The 20914-nt window shown below is 45.4% G+C and overlaps 1 protein-coding gene across 1 annotated transcript in view; it reads right to left on the bottom strand.

Moving 5' to 3' along the window:
• Window positions 1-20420, bottom strand: part of DIS3L (DIS3 like exosome 3'-5' exoribonuclease) — a 32997-nt gene extending 12577 nt beyond the window's left edge. The window contains exons 1-8 of the mRNA XM_021693908.1: window positions 20373-20420; window positions 19603-19756; window positions 10250-10378; window positions 8256-8391; window positions 5276-5452; window positions 3621-3699; window positions 2499-2678; window positions 29-198 (exon numbers count right to left, since the gene is read on the bottom strand). Of these exons, the coding sequence (XP_021549583.1) occupies window positions 29-198; window positions 2499-2678; window positions 3621-3699; window positions 5276-5452; window positions 8256-8391; window positions 10250-10378; window positions 19603-19756; window positions 20373-20394 (1047 nt within the window). The 5' untranslated portion in view covers window positions 20395-20420. The remainder of the gene's footprint in view (window positions 1-28; window positions 199-2498; window positions 2679-3620; window positions 3700-5275; window positions 5453-8255; window positions 8392-10249; window positions 10379-19602; window positions 19757-20372) is intronic.
• Window positions 20421-20914: the final 494 nt, after the last annotated feature.

Below are 20914 nucleotides of genomic sequence, written 5' to 3'. Positions count from 1 at the left end.
AGGAAAAGGGGAGAAGTACGTCAGCTACCTGGAGCGCTTCTGCTTGCTGAGTGCTAATGCGGATTTTGGGAATTCTGTAATCCCAAGGTGTAACTAGGATTTTCTGAGCGTTTTTGCCCTGAGACTGGACCTCTTCTTTGGACGGAAATGTCACCACATAATCCCGCCAGTTCTTCTGAAGGATGCCCACCACTCTGCCTTTGGGAAAACAAAACAAAATAAGGCCTTAACTGGTGAGATGTTACGTCTCTGGATGCTGACTAGTTCAGCAATGAGGAAGAAAACAGGAAACACAATGTCCCATTTGTATCAAGCACATTCTACACAAGTAGAGATGCTTAAACATTTGCCTTCCTGGCATTTTATATTAAGATGGCTAATTTTTTGAAAGATAATTTTTTTTATAACATCATCAGTTTGCCCTTTCTGCTGTGGGGTCTGATGTGACACTTATCATCCATCAGTCCCACTTTCCACTTTCTCTTTTGCCCTTCTCTTATCAATCTCAGGTTGAGGATGTCGGGAAAAGCCAGTGATTTTTACTTTTTTTTTTATTTTTTATTTTTTATTTTTTTTTTTAAAGATTTTATTTTTTTTATTTATTCATGAGAGACAGAGAGAGAGACAGGGGCAGAGGGAGAAGCAGGCTCCCCGCGGAGCAGGGAGCCCGATGCGGGACTCGATCCCAGGACCCTGGGATCATGACCTGAGCCGAAGGCAGATGCTTAACCGACTGAGCCACCCAGGCATCCCGATTTTTACTTTTTTAACTTATGCCCTCTCCTGTGCATATTCACTGTCTTTCTTGCATTTTCCCACGAGTCAAGATCATTTGGGCCAACACTATATACAATGAAGTATGCAAATCGTTAAGTCTGACATACAACACTTTCCAGCATCACTGACTGAGGTCAAGAAAAAACAAACTTTAATAGTTAAAAGTGCTATCTTTTGACTATTTAACTACTGATTGATTGAGCCCCTACCAGGTATGAGGCCCTGTTAGGTGCAGGGAATGTCTCAGTATCAGAACAAAGTCCCTGATTTTCTGGAGTGGACGTTCTAGTTTGGGTGTCTGTAGGGGTGGGAAACAGACAATAAAAAGTAAATACATGGACGGTAGTGGTGTTTGCTAAGGAAGATACAAAGTAGGGTAAGGTGACCAAGAGTGACACAGGGTCCGCAATGGCAGCTATTTTAAATGAAGTGACAATCTGAGCAGAGACTTGAAGTGAGGGAGGCTGGCATGAGGAGGTTTGGGGAAAGCTCGTTTTCAGCGGTGAGAGGACAAGTCGGTCAATGTGGCAGGAGCACAGTGATGACGAGGACAGTGACAGAAGACAGGCCAAGCCAGCGGGACCCTGTAGGCCACGGTAAAGACTTCGGATTTTATTCTGAGAGAAACAGGAAGCAGTCACTGGAGAGCTTAGAGCAGAGACATGACTGGACCCAAAGACCTTTAAAAGGACCCCTGTGGCTGGCTCCCGTGTGGAGAAAAGGCCATTTGGGAGCGAGGGGGGGAGCAGGGAGACCAGTGAGGCAGTGGCTGGGATGGCCACGTCAAGGGGTTCTCACGGACCCGGTCAGGAGAGGAACAGTGGGGCGCGGGACAGGCCACACAGAGGGCAGAGCCTGCCAGGCCTTACTGATGAGTGACAGAAAAAGTGGAGGGTAAATCCCAGGGCCTTTGGGTTGACCACGTACAGAATGAACCTGCCATTTATTGAGAGGGGGAAGACTCGGGGAGGAGCAGGTTTGGGGGTAGAAATCAGGAGTTTGTTATTAGGCGTGCTAAGTGGGAGGTGCCCATCGGACATTCAGGGGAAGATGCCACATGGACAACTGAGGAGACAACACTGGAGGCTGAGCAGGGGGTCTGGGCTGGAGAAACAGAGCGAGAGGACTGAAGGACATTCCGCGAGGAGCCCAGGTGCCTCCTGGAGGTCCGTTAAGATGGAGAAGCTCAAGCAAAGGGACCGAGAAGGAGCACCCAGCAGGGGAGGCGAAGCACCCAGAAGCCCAAGATGAGGCAGTGATCTGTTGGCCAAATGCTGCCGAGGGTTACAGGCGCCCAGGGCTACAGGCAATGCTGTCACTGGTGCCCTTGACAAAAGGTCAGGTCAAGGGTTTCTGGGGGTGTGGGCTGCTGAATGTAGCGGCTTCGGGAGACAGTGGGTAGAGAGGAAGCTGAGAGAACGCAGGGTTAGGGGTTTCACTGAGTCTCGTCGTACACTAAAGCAGAGAAAAGGGCAGGAGCTGGAGGGGATGTGGGACTTGAGAGGATTTGGGGTTTTGTTCCGTTCTAGGATGGGAGATATGACGGCATATTTGGATGCTGAGGAGAATAACATCAATCTGCAGAGAGGGGGCAACGGGTAATGGAGGAAAGGAAACGATAACGAACCTTAATAACTGTAGTATTTCTGGATCGTTACAGACAGGACAAATAAACTTCCCACGGGAAAACCGGAAACAGGGAGGCCTGCCAGCGGGCTCACCTGTGGGCATGGGCTCACTCAGGGGGTCTCCCAAGGCCTTGTCCTCACTGTCATTCTCACACAGGGCAGCCGTTCTTCCTTTCCATTCGTTTCTAGGGAGCAATTCCACGACTACCACGTCTCCATGGATCGAGCGGTTTCGAGCCTTCATCCCGTGGATGAGGATGTCACTGACTAAACCTGTTTGGGCGGGCACACGGAAACCCCATAAAGCCGCGGGGGAATGCCACACATAATGCATCGGACATCTAATCAGTGGTCCTGCAGAGAAAAGCTTCCTCCTTCAAAGGGGAGGTCAAACTTCGTTCCACAGGTTAGGAATGAAGAAACACGGCCACCGCGTCCTATTATGTCACGTGCTTTGAGAAGGGCTTCCTCTGCCCATATTTATGGCAGGTGGCCGCTCCCTGCACCCGCCTACGTAAGCCCACGCTGGAATTGTGTCACATGCCGTCAGGGGCCACGCAGCCAGGGAGTGGTAAGCGGGCCGATGAACCACGAATCCCGCCAGACCCCCAAGCAGCAGACAGCGGGAGAAATTCTCCTTCTCCTTCCATCCAGCCACGTTCCCTCGGCTTCCAGGGTGTTTTGCTCCCTGCCACTGAAGACCTAAGAGCTACACTCTGTTATGATACGGCTTATTTACACATCATCTTCATTTTTATCACTTTTAAAATTATTCCAGTAAGGCTGCACAGGGCAGTGTCTTAAAATCGCAGCCAAACTGCCTCCGAAGGAGACTCAGACCCACTGCTCACCAGATGTGTGAGCTTGGGCGAGTTACTTTGCTTCTCTGTATGACACCTTCCTCACCTGTAACCTTGTGTATCCTCACGAAGAAAAGGGGCAAAACAATGATGATATCTACGTTTAGTGCTTAGAACAGTACCTGAGGTAGAGTGGATACTCAATAAAATTTAGCTGTTCTCAATTTTAAAAATTGATTGCAATAAAATCAGATAAAACACAAGGGGGGAAATCACCAATCCGGGATCCCGCACACCCAGAGTGGGGGTAATCCGACGGGCATATTCGACGGGACAGTTTCAGCTTTGCTTTCTTTACTGTGTAATTTCATAATAAAGATGTGGTATGGAAATTTAGGTAAGGCTTATACTGAACCTGAATCTTTACAGCTGGCTCCTTGAAGTCGAACGAAAGCTTCTATTTGTGCCCTGTGTTTGTTGACATTCAGGATTCCCTGAAATCACAACAAAAATCAACTGAAAAATTTCTGCCCACTTTGCCTCCAAAGGTACAGTTTTTAAAAGGTCTATGAAAATATCCCCAAAATATTCTTTTAAGGTCTGGGATCCCTTCCTCTAGGAAAAATATTCATCACCAAGGTTTCTTTTCTCCAGAGAACATACCATCATTTTGAACTATTCTTGGCTACACCAGGTGTTGAAAGTGCCAGGATCTATCTTACCTAAGTAATGAGTGGTCTTTAAAAAATCGTCTTCCTCAAATATCCTCCCTGGAATGCCGTAAACTTTACTAGCAAGTTGGAAGCATTAGCCACTCAAGGCATACTCATTTCTTTTTTTATTTTATTTGTTTATTTTTAAAGATTTTATTTATTTGACAGAGAGAGACACAGCGAGAGAGGGAACACAAGCAGGGGGAGTGCGAGAGGGAGAAGCAGGCTTCCCGCAGAGCAGGGAGCCTGATGTGGGGCTCGATCCCAGGACCCTGGGACCATGACCTGAGCCAAAGGCAGACGCCTAACGACCGAGCCACCCAGGCGCCCCTAAAGTGTGGGTATTTTAATTATTATTAAGAGAGCGTAGGGGTGGGGCAGGGGCAGGCAGAGAGAGAGGGTAAGTGAGAATTGTGAGCAGGCTCCACGCCCAACAAGAAATGAAGGGTCAGATGCTTAACCGACTGAGCCACCCAGGTGCCCCTAAAGTATGGGTATTTTAAATGAGTATGCCTTAAGGGGCACCTCGGTGGCTCAGTCGGTTGAGCGTCTGCCTTTGGCTCAGGTCATGATCCCAGGGTCCTGGGATCAAGCCCCGCATTGGGCTCCCTGCTCAGTGGGGAGCCTGCTTCTCCCTCACCCACTCCCCCTGCTTGTGTTCCCTCTCTCGCTGTGTCTCTCTCTGTCAAATAAATAAATAAAATCTTTAAAAAAAAAAATACCCACACTTTAGGGAGGGACTTCAGCATGGTATTCTCAAACTTTGACCTGCATAAAAACTGTCTGAGCTGCTTGTCAAAAATGTAAAATTCCCGATGGAATACTTCTGTACCTTGATAGTGGTGACGGATACACAAATCTACTGATGTGATAAAACATGCGTGCACAGACACATCAAACTGTTAAATCTGAATAATAATTTTATCTGATTCCTTCTCAAGACAGCTTGACAGCTTCGGTTCTGGGTCCTGAAGGACCACAAAAGACCCCTTGAATGGTGCAGGAAAATTACAAAAGAGTGAAGAAGCCAAATTTCACTAATTTCACAATTTTGTCAGATCTCCATACCTTGATTCAAAAATATCTTCTCTTTCCCAGAGAGGTGGAGGCATTTATAAGACTACTTGCGTGATGCTCAATATATAACCCGATTAAGAAGACAGAGTAGCACCAAACCAGAGAGCAAGGTGTCCACAGGAAGAACAACTCTCAAATCATCTTAAACACGGACAGCCCTGGCTTACTCATGCCCATTTTATTTACGGGCTTTGAAATTAAAGGCCTGTGACAGGCCAGTAAAGCAGAGAAGAAAACATGCCGGCTGGTGCCATCACCAATGCTTCATGACCACCCTCACCTGGATGTAGCGCCCAGACTTAATGCCGGCTTCTAACACTTCCAGGGGAAGATGTTCTGTGTACTCCTTCCCGTGGCTCTCCTGACTCTCATTCTCTCTTTCCCGTCGAGACTGAAGGATAGAGTCACAGAGCTCGTGGGCGGCCTTTAAGTCGGGCCAAAAATTGTCCAGGTAATTCTGCATTTGATGAAGGCACAAGAGAAACGTGGTCAGAGGATAATGGTGCTTCCTTGCGGGAGTATCACCAAAAGTCCTGCACGGGAACTGTGGGCACGCGGTTTGGAGGAGGCGCTCAGCGAGCCTTACGTCCCCGAGCCTCACATTACTGGCTGGTTTTCTACCATCTCACTCTGCCCTGAAGCTGGGCCGAATTACCCTAGGGAGGCCCTTCCTACCATGGAATGCTTACTGGCACTTTCGAATCTCCTCCTGCTCTCCCCCACCCGCTGCACGCACGCACGCACGCCCCTGTCCTTCTGCCTGTCTTCACCTGCATCTCATTGCTGCAGACAATGGCCTGCAGTGAATGGAGAGAAGAGCTCTTCTGTGTGCATTCTCGTCTTGCTTTTTCTTTGTTTTGTTTTTTTCATCTTGAAACGTTTGAAAAAAAAATTTTTTTTTTTAAAGATTTTATTTATTTATTTGACAGAGAGATAGAGAGACAGCACAAGTAGGCAGAGTGGCAGGCAGAGGGAGAGGGTAAAGCAGGCTTCCCGCTTAGCAGGGAGCCCGAAGCGGGGCTCGATCCCAGGACCCTGGGATCATGACCTGAGCCGAAGGCAGCCGCTTAGCCGACTGAGCCACCCAGGCGCCCCACGTTTGAAATTTCTAAGAAACTTAAATAAGCACGTAAAAATGGCAAGGAGGGAAGTGTCTGTGGAAACGTCTCCTCCCTCCCTCTCCCCCCGACCACTGGCTATGTCAAATAAGCAGAGAGGGGCAAAGTAAAGGTTTTCTATTCTTCTGAGGCCTTCCTCTCCTAAGCTCCCAGAGTCTTGGGGACCGTCCACAGATGTGGTAACATTCCTCATGTAAACGTTGCTATTAGTGTGATGCCCTGGTACGAAATGTGACTTTGAAACAAGTGGTCAGGGTCCCCTCCGTGTGGACTTACTGTTATTGCACCTTTTGGGGCAATTCCGTCAGAGAGACCCTAGACCAAACACCCAGCACCACCCGCAAGAGGACGACGGAGTGTTGAGGCCGGCTGTGCTATGTCCAGAGCACACTCCCTCAAACAGTTGGCTCTCACTGAATAACATCAGTTTTACGGGTGTTTTTAACTCAACTTGAAGTCTAAGGTAGAGTCTAGCACATTCTCTTTCCTCAAATTAAAAAGAAAACACATTTTCCTTCTTGCCAATGCCAGCATTTCTCCCACTGACTTCAGGGACCTGTTCAGATCACTTCCTTTCTTTCCCGAGTCCTTCGAGAAGTTCTGTCTGTGCTGACTCAGTACCCCGACTCCATGGTCGCTTGCCACCACCAGGCTTTTGCCACTATGAACCGCCTCTTTGCGAGGATTTGTCTCCCCTCTTCCCAGCTCACTTCAAGTCCCCACAGGAAATTCTGGCCTTCCTTCTCATCTGAACTCCACAAGTGTCTCCTTTTTCCTGCTATCATTCACCTCTATGAAGCCCTCGGTTACACAGTTTGCTTAGGAGACACTATACACAATAAAATGGCACCCCAGGACTGGACTACAAAGATAAGTAATTTTAACAAAAAGTAGAAAAATGTAATTTTAGTCAGCTGTCCTCTGCAGGAACAAGACATGATGTATAGCAAGAGAAAAAGCAAGTGACACCATCATTAATATCCAGCGCCCCCGGAATTCTCTGGCACGCTAGAACACTTTCTTATAGCAGGGCCAAGAAAATTCTATTGGCAAATCTTTAGCAATACAAGCACCTGGGAACTCTTACAGAGTCTACAATTCAAAATCCAACTTGACTTTCTGTGAACAGACAGGGGTAATGGAGGGTCTCATTCAAGGTTCTGAATCAAAAAACAGACACCAACCATGGGAACTTGATTGGCCAACGGGGCAGACACACGAGATCAGTAATCTATTGGGAGGTTAACAGCCATCCCACTTTCCCAAAGGGTCCCCCCCAAACCAGGAGAACTGTGTTGCCAACACAGCCCAAGGAACGGTCCCCAATAACGCTGCTCCTGTCTGTGATCTGGACACCAAGCTGATGTGACAGCTCTCCTAAAGCACTCCTCACCCCTTCCTCTATCCCTACTAACCCCAGTACACATTCGTAGGTGGGGAAGAGCTAGCAACAGCAGAAAAACAAGGCTGGCCTTCAAAACTATGTTGTGTGGGTGCTCAGAAAAATAATTTGAGAGGCAGCAGAGCAGGGTGGGTAAGAGCTTTGGAGTCAGAGTTCCGGGGTTCTAATCCTAGTCCCACCACTTGCTACCTGTGTGACTTTGTGCGAGTTGCTTAGCCTTTCTGTGCTTTAGTTTCCTCGTCAATAAAATATGGATGATAACATCTACCTCGTGGGCCTGTTGCAAGAATTAAATGAAATAATCCACTTAGAATGGTGCCTGGCATAGATGAGTGTTGGCGATTACTATTAGGTAAAACCATGTAAAACTGCCATTTTGTAGGTCCAAAACAAGAGAATATTGGCAGTTTTATAAGATCCAACCTCATCTCACCATCATCACTCCTAATATTGTTACTGTTAGAACTATGGACGAGTTCTCGGTCAACAGGGGGCTTACTGGGCTGACGTCTCAGATGCTGTGGGTCTTACGGTCACAGGGAGTTTGCCCAAATTTGCTGGGGTCAAGATTGCTTAGTTGGAGAGAAACAAAGACATGGAACTCGTTGGTTGAAGTCTTCCTTCACTCTTTATTTTCCCTTTTCTGTACTGCCACTGGGCCCGAGAGCATTATGGGCACCACTGAGTAAGTGAACACATACACACACACACACACTCATGGACACAACAGATGGAAGTACCTTGAAAGAAATCACAAACACTCCTTCTGTCTCACTTCCATACTGCTGAATTGCCTCTTTGTCTTCTGTCACCATAACGATTGGCATCCTATCCTGGCAGTGGTGAAAGTACCACACGGCTGCATTGTATATGCTCCTGGAAAAGCAAAGGGCACGTGAGCCCTCCCAAGACAAGCTGCTGTTTCAAGCCTCACCCTTGGCTCTTAACCTGTTCCCCTTTAGTCGATGCAGACAACCATTTGTTCATTCAACAACTAATTCCCGAGCACCTATGATAAATACGCCCTGGGTTCGGCACTCTGGGGGACACAAAGATGAATCAGAAAGCACCTGACATCTCTTCTCCCTGAAGACTTCCAACTGCCACAGCAACCTCTTTCATTTCTTGATACGGCCTGGAAACCATGAGGCTCTTTTCCTACCTTTTAGCTGGCACGCTGTGACACACAGCACCGCACGGGTGACTAGCGAAGCTATGTGAGGTTGAAAAGATGACGAACCAAGTCTGGCTAAGAGCAAAACTAGGCTGCAAATAGCTGGAGATCATAATCTAATAAGGTCTGCTATGGAATCACATGAAATGTCTGGAAATCTTCCTGAAAAGAGCCGGAATTGGAAAACACAGCCTAGATCTGAAGACGTGTGTTCGAGGCTGGATTATGTTTCCAGTGATGTGTATAAACTTGGACAGCCGGTATCTGTAGGCATCTGTTCCCCTTTCTGCCAAGTAAAATGCTAGGTAAGGGTCCTTCAGTTTTAGGTCAAAAAAAATTTTAGCCAGGGACACCTGAGTGGCTCAGTCAGTTAAGCGTCTGCCTTCGGCTCAGGTCATGATCCCAGGGTCCCTGCTCAGCAGGGAGCCTGCTTCTCTCTCTGCCTGCCGCTCCCCCTGCTTGTGTTCTCTCTCTGACAAATAAATAAAGTCCTTAAAAAAAAAATTCAGTCAGCATAAACTGTATGAGCCTGTGTAGTTAGGCAGTATGATCATTCTAAGTACTCACGTGTGACCTAATCTAGAGAAAAATTTGCTTTCCCTTTCTGGTATTGGGCCCTGTGGGAACTTTGGACTATAATTAAGGACTCAGTATGCATCAGTGCTTATTTTACTTTAGAGAATTTAAATATTTAATGGCTATATAGATAAAGAAATACAAGGAAAAAGACGATTTAAATGTTTTGTATGGATAAGACATTTGAGAGCTTAAGATCTCCTTGGCTCTCTGCAGAAGAGCAGAGCAGAGGCTATGGGGGCCCAGCACCTGCGCCCCAGGCCCACCTCTGACTTCGGCTGCAGTTGGGCGGCACTCCCATCCCACCCCAGGCCCGCTGAGTAGAGTCATCACCCCTGCAGAATGACCCTCAGCTAAAGGCCGAAGTCTTTTACCACCCTCGCCTCCGCCCTTCCAGACAACTTCTGAGGCACATACTGTGCAGCTTCTCAGAGGTTCCCAATAGGACTGAGCCTCAGTTTCCCACAGCAGTAACACATCTTTAACTGCTTTCCCTCCTCCTGTCTCACGCCCTGCACTTCCTCGCCCCTGTTTCAGGGAATTGACCCCCACATCAACAACCCACACCCAACTCCTTGCTTCAGGCTCTGCTTTTAGGCGGATCTAAACGGTGACACCATACTTCCTAAAACAGCTTTACCAGAATTAACCTACCAGTTTCAGTTTAACAAGACTGGTTGGGATATCAGAGCAACCTATACCAGAAAAACTGAGATGATCTTAGCTTAAAAGCGGACCTTCCCCGCCCCCCAAGAGCATTAAACGCCAGCTGACTCACTCTGAGTATCTGTGGCTCCCTTATGACAATTTCTAAAACATACATGTATTTAAACAATGTATCTAAAATAGTGACGCATTAAGCATTTCAGTATTAATCATAGTTCCAGAATAACTGCCAGTTTATTCTAGCATCCTACTTCGATCAACTCCCGGATAACCAGTGGTAAAGAAAGTAAAGAGAGTCAGGCCAACGCCCAGCCATACCTGGTCTGCCACTTTTCCATGGATTCTCCTCTTTCTCGAGGGAGATAGCAGTGCTGCTGGAATTCATTAGCAAAGAGAATGCAATCATGACGTGCATCCTTCAGGAGATTTCGCAATTTGTTATACTGTCTGGGACACAGAGGAGAAAAATAAATCTGACATAGCAGGCTCTCATCTACTGCTAGCTCTTGCTAAGGATCAAAGAAGATGAGGCATTTTAAGACAAAAGACTGATTATTTAAAACCCAAGAAACACTTACTTATATCGGCCTTGGAGCGCATAGTACTATTGGGCTGTTGTTTCTCAATTTCGCCCGCTAGAATGTGCTCAGGCAGCACCTCATTCATTAGCGTGTGGATCGATCACCCCGCCCTTTCCCCTTCTAGACTTCTGGCCATTTATTGCGGAATTATATGGCCCTGCCCCGCACAGCCCCCTCTTCAAAGGCTCAGGCAGGACCAGAGGCAAGCAGAGGTTAGCACTTTATTTTCGTGCCTCACTTTGTTCTATAAATGGCATTAGGCATGAGTACATTTTACTTTTTGCTGGAAGCCTGGAAAAGGACATGTAAAGGAAGTAAATTTGGGGATTTATCTGTGAATTTTATTTATGCAGCCGCCTCACTTACGCAAATGAGGGCTAGCTTCATCTGTCAGACAACTAACAAAGTTTTAAGGTTTCTCCCATCAGGAGATCCTTCCAGTAATGCTAGCCAAAGTCTCACATCAAATACGCGGCCGCATATGGGTCAGTTTCTAAGACAATGCTCTTCTTTTCTTTTTTAAGAAGGTGCCTTTCAATAGTCCAGGTAATATGAAATACAGAAAATGTTCACAGTTATCTTAAAGGAAGCCAATTGTTTATTTAAAAATGGACTGATATTAAACCAGATGTTAAATTAACATATAAATTATCCAAGGCAGATGACTGGCATTTAACGTGTTTTAATATAAAACTTGTGCCCTTCCATTCCCACCTCCAGCCCGCTGCCGTGGATTTAAAAAAAAAAGAGTCTTTTCATTAAAGTAAAGGCAGAACTCTCCAACTTCTCGTCTTTAAATAAATGCTAATCACCAATATCGTCTTAACACTTAATCAGAAAACAAGAAACACTGATTTTATTTTCTTAGTAATTCTAATTTTGAGCTATTTTTAAAAGAATCATCAAGTAATAGCACTTCTACAATTTCATAATAAACAAAAGGATTTAGTTTCATGTCTGTGAATGGCAGCTTTCCTTAACAGCATCCCACTTGTACAAACAAAGGCTGCCCCGCCCCCCCCAACTCAGAAATGCTTAGAACATATAATTCGTAATTTTCCCACCTTCACAAAGAGAGATTTAAAGTCAGTTTTAAAACCTCTTAGAGGGGCGCCTGGGTGGCTCGGTTGGTTCAGGTCATGATCCCAGGGTCCTGGGATCGAGCCCCGCATCAGCCTCCCTGATCAGCAGGCAGCCTACTTCTCCCCTCTCCCCCCTGCTCATGCTCTCTCTAGCTCTCTCAAATAAATAAATAAAATCTTTAAAAGAAATAAATAAAACGTCTTACAATATGCATAGGAGAGTCTACACCACCCCGCTTACAGGCACCATCCCTGCGCAGTGGTAAGGTGAAGACTTTCACTTTCTGCTTTACACATTTCTGTAATGCATGAATTTTTTTAAATGAGCACTTATTTCTTAAGCAATAAAGGATTTTAGGAGAGACTTCATAAACAACTGTAATTATTTCAGAGAAAACACTGAAAAAATATTGCCTATTTTTCCTGATCTTATCTTCCATAGTTTTTGCTCCCTTTATCGACCATCACATTTGCTAGACCCCTAAAAAAGCACCTGAACTTAGTGCACTCATTTGTTTGCTAGTTTTCTTCTGTATTAAGCATCCTTCATTTAGCAAACACTTGCTGCATTCCTTCTATGTGCTGGGTCTTTTGCTCCACTGAATGCCCTCAGATGACACCATCTAGACATCTCTTCATCCACAGCACCCTGCTCACGGTGAACATGACAGAATCAGCCAGTCCTCAAAAACATTAAAACAAGAACTACCAAAAATCTTTAAAAAAAAAAAAAAAACCAACAAGAACTACCACATGACCCAGCAACTGCACTTCTGGGCATATACCCCAAAGAACTGAAGACAGGGTCTCAAAGATATTCTTATACCAATGTTCATGGCACGATTCTTCACAATAGCCAAAGGTAACCAAGAAGCAATCTAAGTGTCCAACAACAGATGGATGAACAAAATGTGGTGTATACCTACAAGGGAATATTATTCAGTCTTAAAAAAGGAAGTTCTGACACATGCTACAACATGGATAAACCTTGGGGCACGTGGGTGGCTCAGGTGGTTAAGCGTCTGCCTTTGGCTCAGGTCATGATCTTAGGGTCCTGGGATCGAGCCCCGCATTGAGCTCCCTGCTCCGCGGGAAGCCTGCTTCTCCCTCTCCCTCTGCCCCTCCCCCTGCTTGTGTTTCCATGCTCCCTCTCTCTCTCTCTGAAATAAATTAATCAAATCTTAAAAAACCATGGATAAACCTTGAAGACATTATGCTAAGTGAAATAAGCCAGACACAAAAGGACAAACACTGTATGATTCCACTTACATGAGGTATTTAGTTAAATTCATAGAGACAGAGAGTAGGATGGTTGTTGCCAGGGGCCTGGGGGAGGGGGAAATGGGTATAGTGTTCAATGTGTGTAGAGCTTCAATTTAGGGGGACGGAGGAAAGTTCTGGAGAGGATGGTGGTGATGGTTGCACGAAATGTGAATGTATGTACTCCATGTCACTGACCTTTACACTTAAAAATGGTTAAAATGGTAAATCTTATGCTATATACATTCACCACAATTTTAAAAAATGGCTAGACTAAGTGGCAAAACAAAATAAAACAAAAAAAAGGGCGCCTGGATGGCTCAGTTGGTTAAGTGACTGCCTTCGGCTCAGGTCATGATCCTGGAGTCCCGGGATCAGGTCCTGCATCGGGCTCCCTGCTCAGCTGGGGGTCTGCTCCTCCCTCTGACCCTCTTCCCTCTTGTGCTGTCTCTCATTCTCTCTCTCAAATAAATAAATAAATAAATAAAATCTTAAAAAAAAACACAAAAAAACAAAAAACCCCAGAACCACCACCCATTTCAGTGGGAGAAGTGCCATGAAGGGGAAAAGTGCAGGGTGTGACAAGAACATGGCAGGGCCGGGGAAGGCCTCTGGGAAGAGGTGACACCTGAGAGAGGGATGAACGAGAGTCAGCGAGACAAAGCATCCAAGGGAGCAGAGGGGGACAGAAAATTCAGGAGAGCAGTTCACGTGCCTGATCAATGTTTCCCAAACGCATAAGTGAACTCACAACTCCTTGCGACAACAGTGATCCAAATACAAGCCAGCAGTGTGTCAGGACCCACCCGGACATTAGCAGAACCCTGTGACTGTTCTGCCAGGCTCTGTACACATCCCTGGATTTGTTATGACACCTACACTCTGGACCCTGGGATTCTCCAGCCCTGAACTCCCCCAGGTACTGATGTTCCACAAGTCAGACCCAGGGCGTTTACCACCAAATTAGAGGGACGACACAGCAAAATATGCAACTTAACAAAAAGAATGTTCTCAATTTAAAGTTTCGCTCCCATATATTTTCCTTATTAGACTTGCCGTGCATGCTTCCATTTGTCAGCTACCTATCAGCCGGATAAGACGGATGAACAAATGGCACAAGAATATTAATGGGGAGAGCAGGAAAGAGTGAATCACTCGGAGTGTGACAGTAGGGTTGTCCTGTAGGCATGTGGGCTTATGGTTGTAACTTAATAGGGCATACATGCAATACAGTCATATTTTTGCCAGTCAGGGCTGGTGGTGCGTACGATGGGGTTAGATATATGAGTATCCTGCCCGGAGCCGGCAAAGAGCATCACGGCGCCTTCAACAAGTTTGGCCTGGATGACAGGAGAACAGCAGTTTCAGAGAGTCAAGTACAATAAAATGATCTGAAGTTTTAAAAATTCCAGTCTTACAGAAGAACCCTAGTTTTCCTGGCCTGGCTTAAGCATTCCCCCAAATCTCTATTATTTAAACAGTTCAATTTCTTACAGGTACGGCTACGTTTACTTTCCTTAGATTGATTTTTGTACTATTTTCCCTCAATGGTGAGTTTACCTACAGATGCCACATCCCCTCTCCCTGCTGACTGTATTCTCGGGGGATCAGAAGCGGGCATCCCACAACCAGTCAGCAGACGTACAATACTGTGTTTCTTCAACCAGTTTTTGCAGAACCCGGCTAGGGTGTCTTAGGTAGACTTACTTTCAGAGGTCCTTGAGTTTTCCACAAGAATTTTAAAAGTTTGTGTTTTCCTTTATATTAGGTGTATCTTTTTTTTTTTTTTTTTTTTTAAGTAAGCTGTACACCCAGTGTGGGGCCTGAACTCATGACCTGGAGATCAAGAGTCACATGCTCTACTGACGAAGCCAGTCAGATGCCCCTAGATGGTACTTTTTTTTTTTTTTAAGATTTTATTTATTTACTTGACAGTGAGAGAGATAGCGAGAGAGGGAACACAAGCAGGGGGAGTGGGAGAGGGAGAAGCAGGCTTCCCGCTGAGCAGGGAGCCTGATGTGGGGCTCGATCCCAGGACCCTGGGATCATTACCTGAGCCGAAGGCAGACGCCCAATGACTGAGCCACCCAGGCGCCCCGAAGGCTTGCCCATAGTTTATTTATTTATTTATTTTTTTTAAAGATTTTATTTATTTATTTGACAGAGAGACAGCGAGAGAGGGAACACAAGCAGGGGGAGTGGGAGAGGGAGAGGGAGAAGCAGGCTTCCCGCCGAGCAGGGAGCCCGATGCGGGGCTCGATCCCAGGACCCTGGGATCATTACCTGAGCCGAAGGCAGACGCCCAATGACTGAGCCACCCAGGTGCCCCTAGATGGTACTTTTAAAATATTTTCAATGGAGTATATTTTGGACCATCTGAATGCCCTCTAACTGCACTGCCATTTGGAAGCCTCAAAAAGACAACTTCAAACTCATGACCTCTAGCTCCACCCCTCTGGACCTCCTCCAGCGCTCGCTCGCTCTCTATCCAGTTATGTAAACCAGAAACCTTGGTGTTAGCCTTGACACCACCTTCTCCCTCCCCTTACATATCTAACTCCATTACTAAGTTTTATAGGTTTTTTTTTTAAATAACAGCTTAACTGAGATATAATTCATATGCCATAAAATTATCCCTCCCCCTTTTTAAAGATTTTATTTATTTGAGAGAGAGAAAAAAAGCACAAGCGGCGGGGAGGGGGGATTGGAAGACAGAGCGAGAGGGAGAAGCAGGCTTCCCCACGGAGCAGGGAGCCTGACGCGGGACTTGATCCCAAGACCCTGGAATCATGACCTGAGCCAAAGGCAGTCGCTTAACCGACCGAGCCACCCAGGCGCCCCTCAAATTATCCTTTTAAAATATACAATTCAATAGCATTTTGTATAGTCACAGAGTTATGCAACCATCACCACTAAGTCCAGACATTTTATCACCCCAAAAAGAAACCTAGATCCATTAAGCAATTATTCCCCATTCCCCTGACCCTGGCAACCACTAGTCTATTTTCTATCTCTAGGATTTACCTATTTCAGGCATTTCATATAAATGGAATCATACAAAAACGACTTCTTTGTGTGGCTGGCTTCTTTCACTCAGCATAATGTTTTCATGTTATAGCATATGTGTTTCATTCCTGTTATGGCTGGATAGTATTCCATTGTATGGATAAAGTACATTTTGTGTAACCATTATCAGGTGATGGACATCTGGGTCCACTGCCATTTTGGGGGCTATTAGGAATACAGTTGCAATGAACATTCCTGCACAAATTCTGCACGGACATGTTTTCCATTCTCGGCGTTAAAGACTGAGAAAGTTCTACAGACTTTTACCTATTAAGACGCCATTGGAAATATCTCTTCCTTTCCATCTCTAAGTTACCAGCACCTCTCACATGAACTGAAGTGACAGCCTCTTCTCCATGGCCTATCATCTTTTCAAAATAGGAATCTGATTATATGTATTATCCCACCCAGCTTATGACCCTGCAACATCCCTGGGACCCCTCGTCCACGCCACGGCCTTCTTCTAGTTTCTTGAACGGAGCAAATCTCCCTCTCCACGACCCTGCACAGCAGCCCCCTCCCCTGGAAAGCTTCTCTCCTTTCTCTGCCTGGTTTACTCCCACCCAGCCTGGAGAGCCCAGCGTAGGCATCTCCCTCGGGAAAGCTTTTCCTCGCCTCCCTGGCAAACGCGGGCTCTCCTCAGGGCCCGTGGCTCCGTGGCAGCTCTCCATCTGTTTGTGTGATTAGCTGAGTACCACCGTCTCCCCCGAACACCGTGTCTGCGTCTTTCAGCACGGCAGCCTCGGTGCGAACATGGTCCCGGCACGCACAGTGTCTCAGCAAATGTTTGTTGAATAAACAGATAAACACCTGCACACAGGAATGAAGGCAATGGACAAGACAGCCTCACAGTCATCAAAGGATCCCTCACGGAACAAGTGTGTGAGGATCGGCAGAGCATGAGATTATCCCGAGCAATCAAAAACGTGACTTCTTTCGTAATGTTTTCTGTAATATATTTAATATACTTAGGAGAACAGGCATTTTCCGTATTGATAGTATCGAAATCAAAATACAAAATCACTTTAAGTACAGAACCAGATTGGAGACTATGTCTTTTTACTGGGAAACTCAACTCTGGTGATTTCATTTCAGTAGAACAATGTTATCGGTCACGTTAAATTAACGTTCATTTGCAGTCTTCTTATTTTGTAAGCTTTGTTTATTTAATGTGAAGGTCAATTTGGGTTTAGGGTTGCAGTAAGTACTTAAGCATGAGGACTTTACATCTAGATTTATGTTAAAACATGTTTAAGTAACTAAGCAAATTAAGACTGGGTGTCTAGGAAGAAAAAAGTTGATAAAAAGCCTTAGAAACAAAGACTGAGTAATACCAATCTATTGGATGGGGAGTTGGATCACTTGACTTCTTAGATCCTCTCCAACTATAATATTCTCTAATTCCAATCTTATGTTATATACTGAGAAACAGAGGTGTGAACTATTGAGACTCTAAAGCTATAAATAAATAATTCAGGAGGAGGGCAAAAGAAGAAAGCAAGGCATCCTTACACCAGACACTAGACCAACCAGGTATTTTTCACTGACAAGGCTTTTTTAAGCAAAAATTGTTCCTCAAAGCGTATCAAATAGAATGAGTTATTTACTAGCATCTCAAATCTCCAAGGAAGAATGGAAAAACACAAGAAAACATTTTCCAACATTAAATGAAGCAAAACACCAGAGGGCCAATGACTTACATTTAACACTTAATGAAGTCCAAACTAATAAAGCAAATTCCCTGAATCTTCTACATTCAAGGGCTGTGATCAATTATAAAGTTAGCTTTCAATATAGGACACTTTTTAAGGCTTCGGTAGTTTTGGTCATTTAGCTCTTTGAACCTGAATACAACTGCCGGCTGCTTACCAGGTAAACAAAGCACCGAGTCCCAAACGTGCTGATTCCTTTGCCTGCCTCTTCTTTCTCTTCATCAATTACGTTCAGTACCCCTGCTTTAAGACCAATCTCTCTCTCTCTTTTTAAAGATTTTATTTATTTGTCAGAGAGAGAGAGAGCACAAGCAGGGGGAGTGCCAGGCAGAGGGGGAGTCAGGCTCCCCACTGAGCAAGGAGCCCCATGCGGGGCTCCATCCCAGGACCCTGAGATCATGACCTGAGCCGAAGGCAGACGCGTAACCAACTGAGCCACCCAGGTGCCCCTTCACTGTGGCCTTCTTAATAATGTTTTCTTTTCTCTAGCTTACTTTATTGCAAGAATACGGTATACAACATTAATATATATAAAATATATGTTAATCGACTATGTTATCGGTAAGGATTCTGGTCCACAGTAGACTATTAAGTTTTCGGGGAATTGAAAGTTATACATGGATTTTTGCCTGTGCAGGGGTCCAAGCCCCTAATCCCCATGCTGTTCAAGGGTCAGACTTTTTGTACTCCATAAGGCCTGGAACTCTGAGCTCAAAATGTGCCTACCAAATGGGAAAACCAGGGTGATATCGTATCAGCCTATTTCACAACTGCTCATCCTTTGTTTTCTCATTTAGTATATTTAGAGACACGGTAAAGCGGTGGAAAACCAATAGTTTTTCATCAAGTTAACTACTTTTGAAATGTTCAGGAGAAAAGCCATTTAAATTCCAATTCTTTGCTTTTGAATGTCCCAGGAATTGGTTTTTAAAACAACCCTTAATATTAAAAATATTTCAGAGAACAGAAGTTGAAAAGGCTCAGCAGAGTGCTCGCAATCCGAATGATAGCAACAAATTGATTTTAGTAGCAGAAATTGAAATACGACCCCTGGAGCAGCGTTCAAACCTGGATGTGTATAAACATCTATATCTTTGTGTCTGAGCAAAATCAACTTCAAACTCATTGAAAAATATTCTATCTGAAAAATCCGCAATCTAGGTAATGCACATTTTTTTGAACTGAGCATATAATAAGGACAACTCATCATTTTCATATACAAACATACTTCATCTTTTACCACCAAACTCTAAAGAAACCAGAACATTTAAAAAAGAATAAACACATAGTTTCTGCTTTTTAAATAACTAGGGGTGTTAAGAGGTCGGATGTATAATTGTAATATGCTGTTTCTATGCAGTCTTCACGTTCAAATCATAAATCCTTTCCCAGTGTTAAATGAAGCAAAACCAGTTTTTAGGTATTTGTTTAAAAGGTAAACAATTGTTCTTCATTTAGGTATAAGGCAAGCATTTTAGACTGATTTCAATCAGAAATCATTTGGCAAATACAATGGGTATGGCTGGTAGTTATACTAGTAATGTAAAAATAACACAAGTTATTTCTGCTTTCCTTAAATAAATCACTACAAGTACAATTTGCATCCACAATAAAGTTTAAAATTTAAAAATAAAATACTCCCCCGCCCCCCCCCCAAAAAAGTATAGGCTTCTGAAACAATGTATTTAAAAAATACATGCAAACCCAAAGCCAAGAATCTTAAATACCCATATACTGGGGACACTGCAGTTGATCGATCTACAGTCAGATCTCTTGGCCAGGTGTTGAAGCAGAAATATAAAATAATGTCACTGCATTCCTCACCAGCGAAGAGAATACCAAATTAGTTCAAAAAGTCCTTTCTGACAAAATAATGAATTCCTCCCCATCCCCTCCAACAAGGGACCTTCTCTAAAGGGGAAGAGAAAAATATGCCATATAGAAATAAATAAATAATGCAAAACAGATACCTGCGGCCTTTTTGATGCTGCACAGTTTGACAAGCCGTCTGCATGAAAATAATTCCCTTCAACTCTGGGAACTCAAGGATCTCCAGGTAATCTTGAACAACTTTCCAATCTGGGATCATGTAATGAGTCACATCACTAGACAAGAGTTTCCCATCTAGAACATAATTCAAAATGTAAGCGATTAGGCAACAATTGCGAACCTGGCTTGTCACTACTTCGATGTCAAGGTGCTCCACTCTGCAAAATAACTTCCAGTCTTAACTACACCCTGAAGTTTTTAAAGGACACGACAAACCTACTTTGGTAGAGGCCCAGAGTTCAGGTAAATTCAGCATCTTCATTTGTCTGAAGCTGTGCTAAGTAAAAGCTCAAGGTGGTTTATGGTGTGGCCAGTGGTGCAGAAGATGACTGATTTTTTAAAAACAAACAAATCTTTAGCACGACCTAAATATTTATTTCTGTTAATTCACCGACCTACACTCACATTCAAATGGGGTCCCCCGAAATATACATGTTAACCACCTGTTTATGCCTAGCAATTTCAAGCGGGTTCCGAGTCTCAAGCTTGTGTACACGCTCAGAAGTCTCCAGGGGCCAGAAAGCCGGAATCGACTGGAAAACATGCTCAGTGCAAACAAGGGCAGTGGTTATTAGGCTTTCCACCCAGCCCGCATCTCAGGGAGCTGCTTAGCCAAGCTGTAAATGAAATGTTCACTTTAACCCTAAACTGAGGATTCCCAGTACTAAGGACCCCCAGGCTCCTCTCCCACCAGGCAGAAGAGAACCAGTCATCTTCCTCGTTAAATCGGCCACCCTTGCAGCTGAGAAACCAAGTGGGCGAAGGTCTAGCGCACAGCAGCTCCAAATCCAACTTCCCCATGACCTTCCTGTGCAGCGAGGGCCCAGACAATTCGCAAATTTTAGTGCCGACGGCTCTGCACCGGCTAAGAGTGAGGATCTGGGCTGGCAGGTCAGAACATTTGTGCGAAGTTAAGTGTCAAATGAGCGGCAGCAGGCGCTCTCCGCGCCGCGGGATGGCGCCCCACCTCTCGCCGTGGGGCCCGCAGCTCAGCACCCCCCCCATTTCACCACCACGCCATCCTGGGGGGTGCAGAAGAGGCAGGTTCCTGCGCCCCCGGGCCCCTCGGAAAGCCCCGCTCGCCGGGCCTCTAGGCTGTGGGGGCGCCGGGCTCTGGGCCCTTCCATTTGAGAGGGGGGCCGTCAGGAGGGCGGGTGTGGGAGCCCCAGGGAGCAGCGCGCCACGGCCGTCGGGGCGGCTCCGGGGCCGCGGGCCTCTCGCTCCCCCCCCCGC

Source organism: Neomonachus schauinslandi, chromosome 9, assembly GCF_002201575.2.
Source record: "Neomonachus schauinslandi chromosome 9, ASM220157v2, whole genome shotgun sequence".
NCBI lineage: Eukaryota > Metazoa > Chordata > Mammalia > Carnivora > Phocidae > Neomonachus > Neomonachus schauinslandi.
This window is presented reverse-complemented; position numbering and strand designations above follow the sequence as displayed.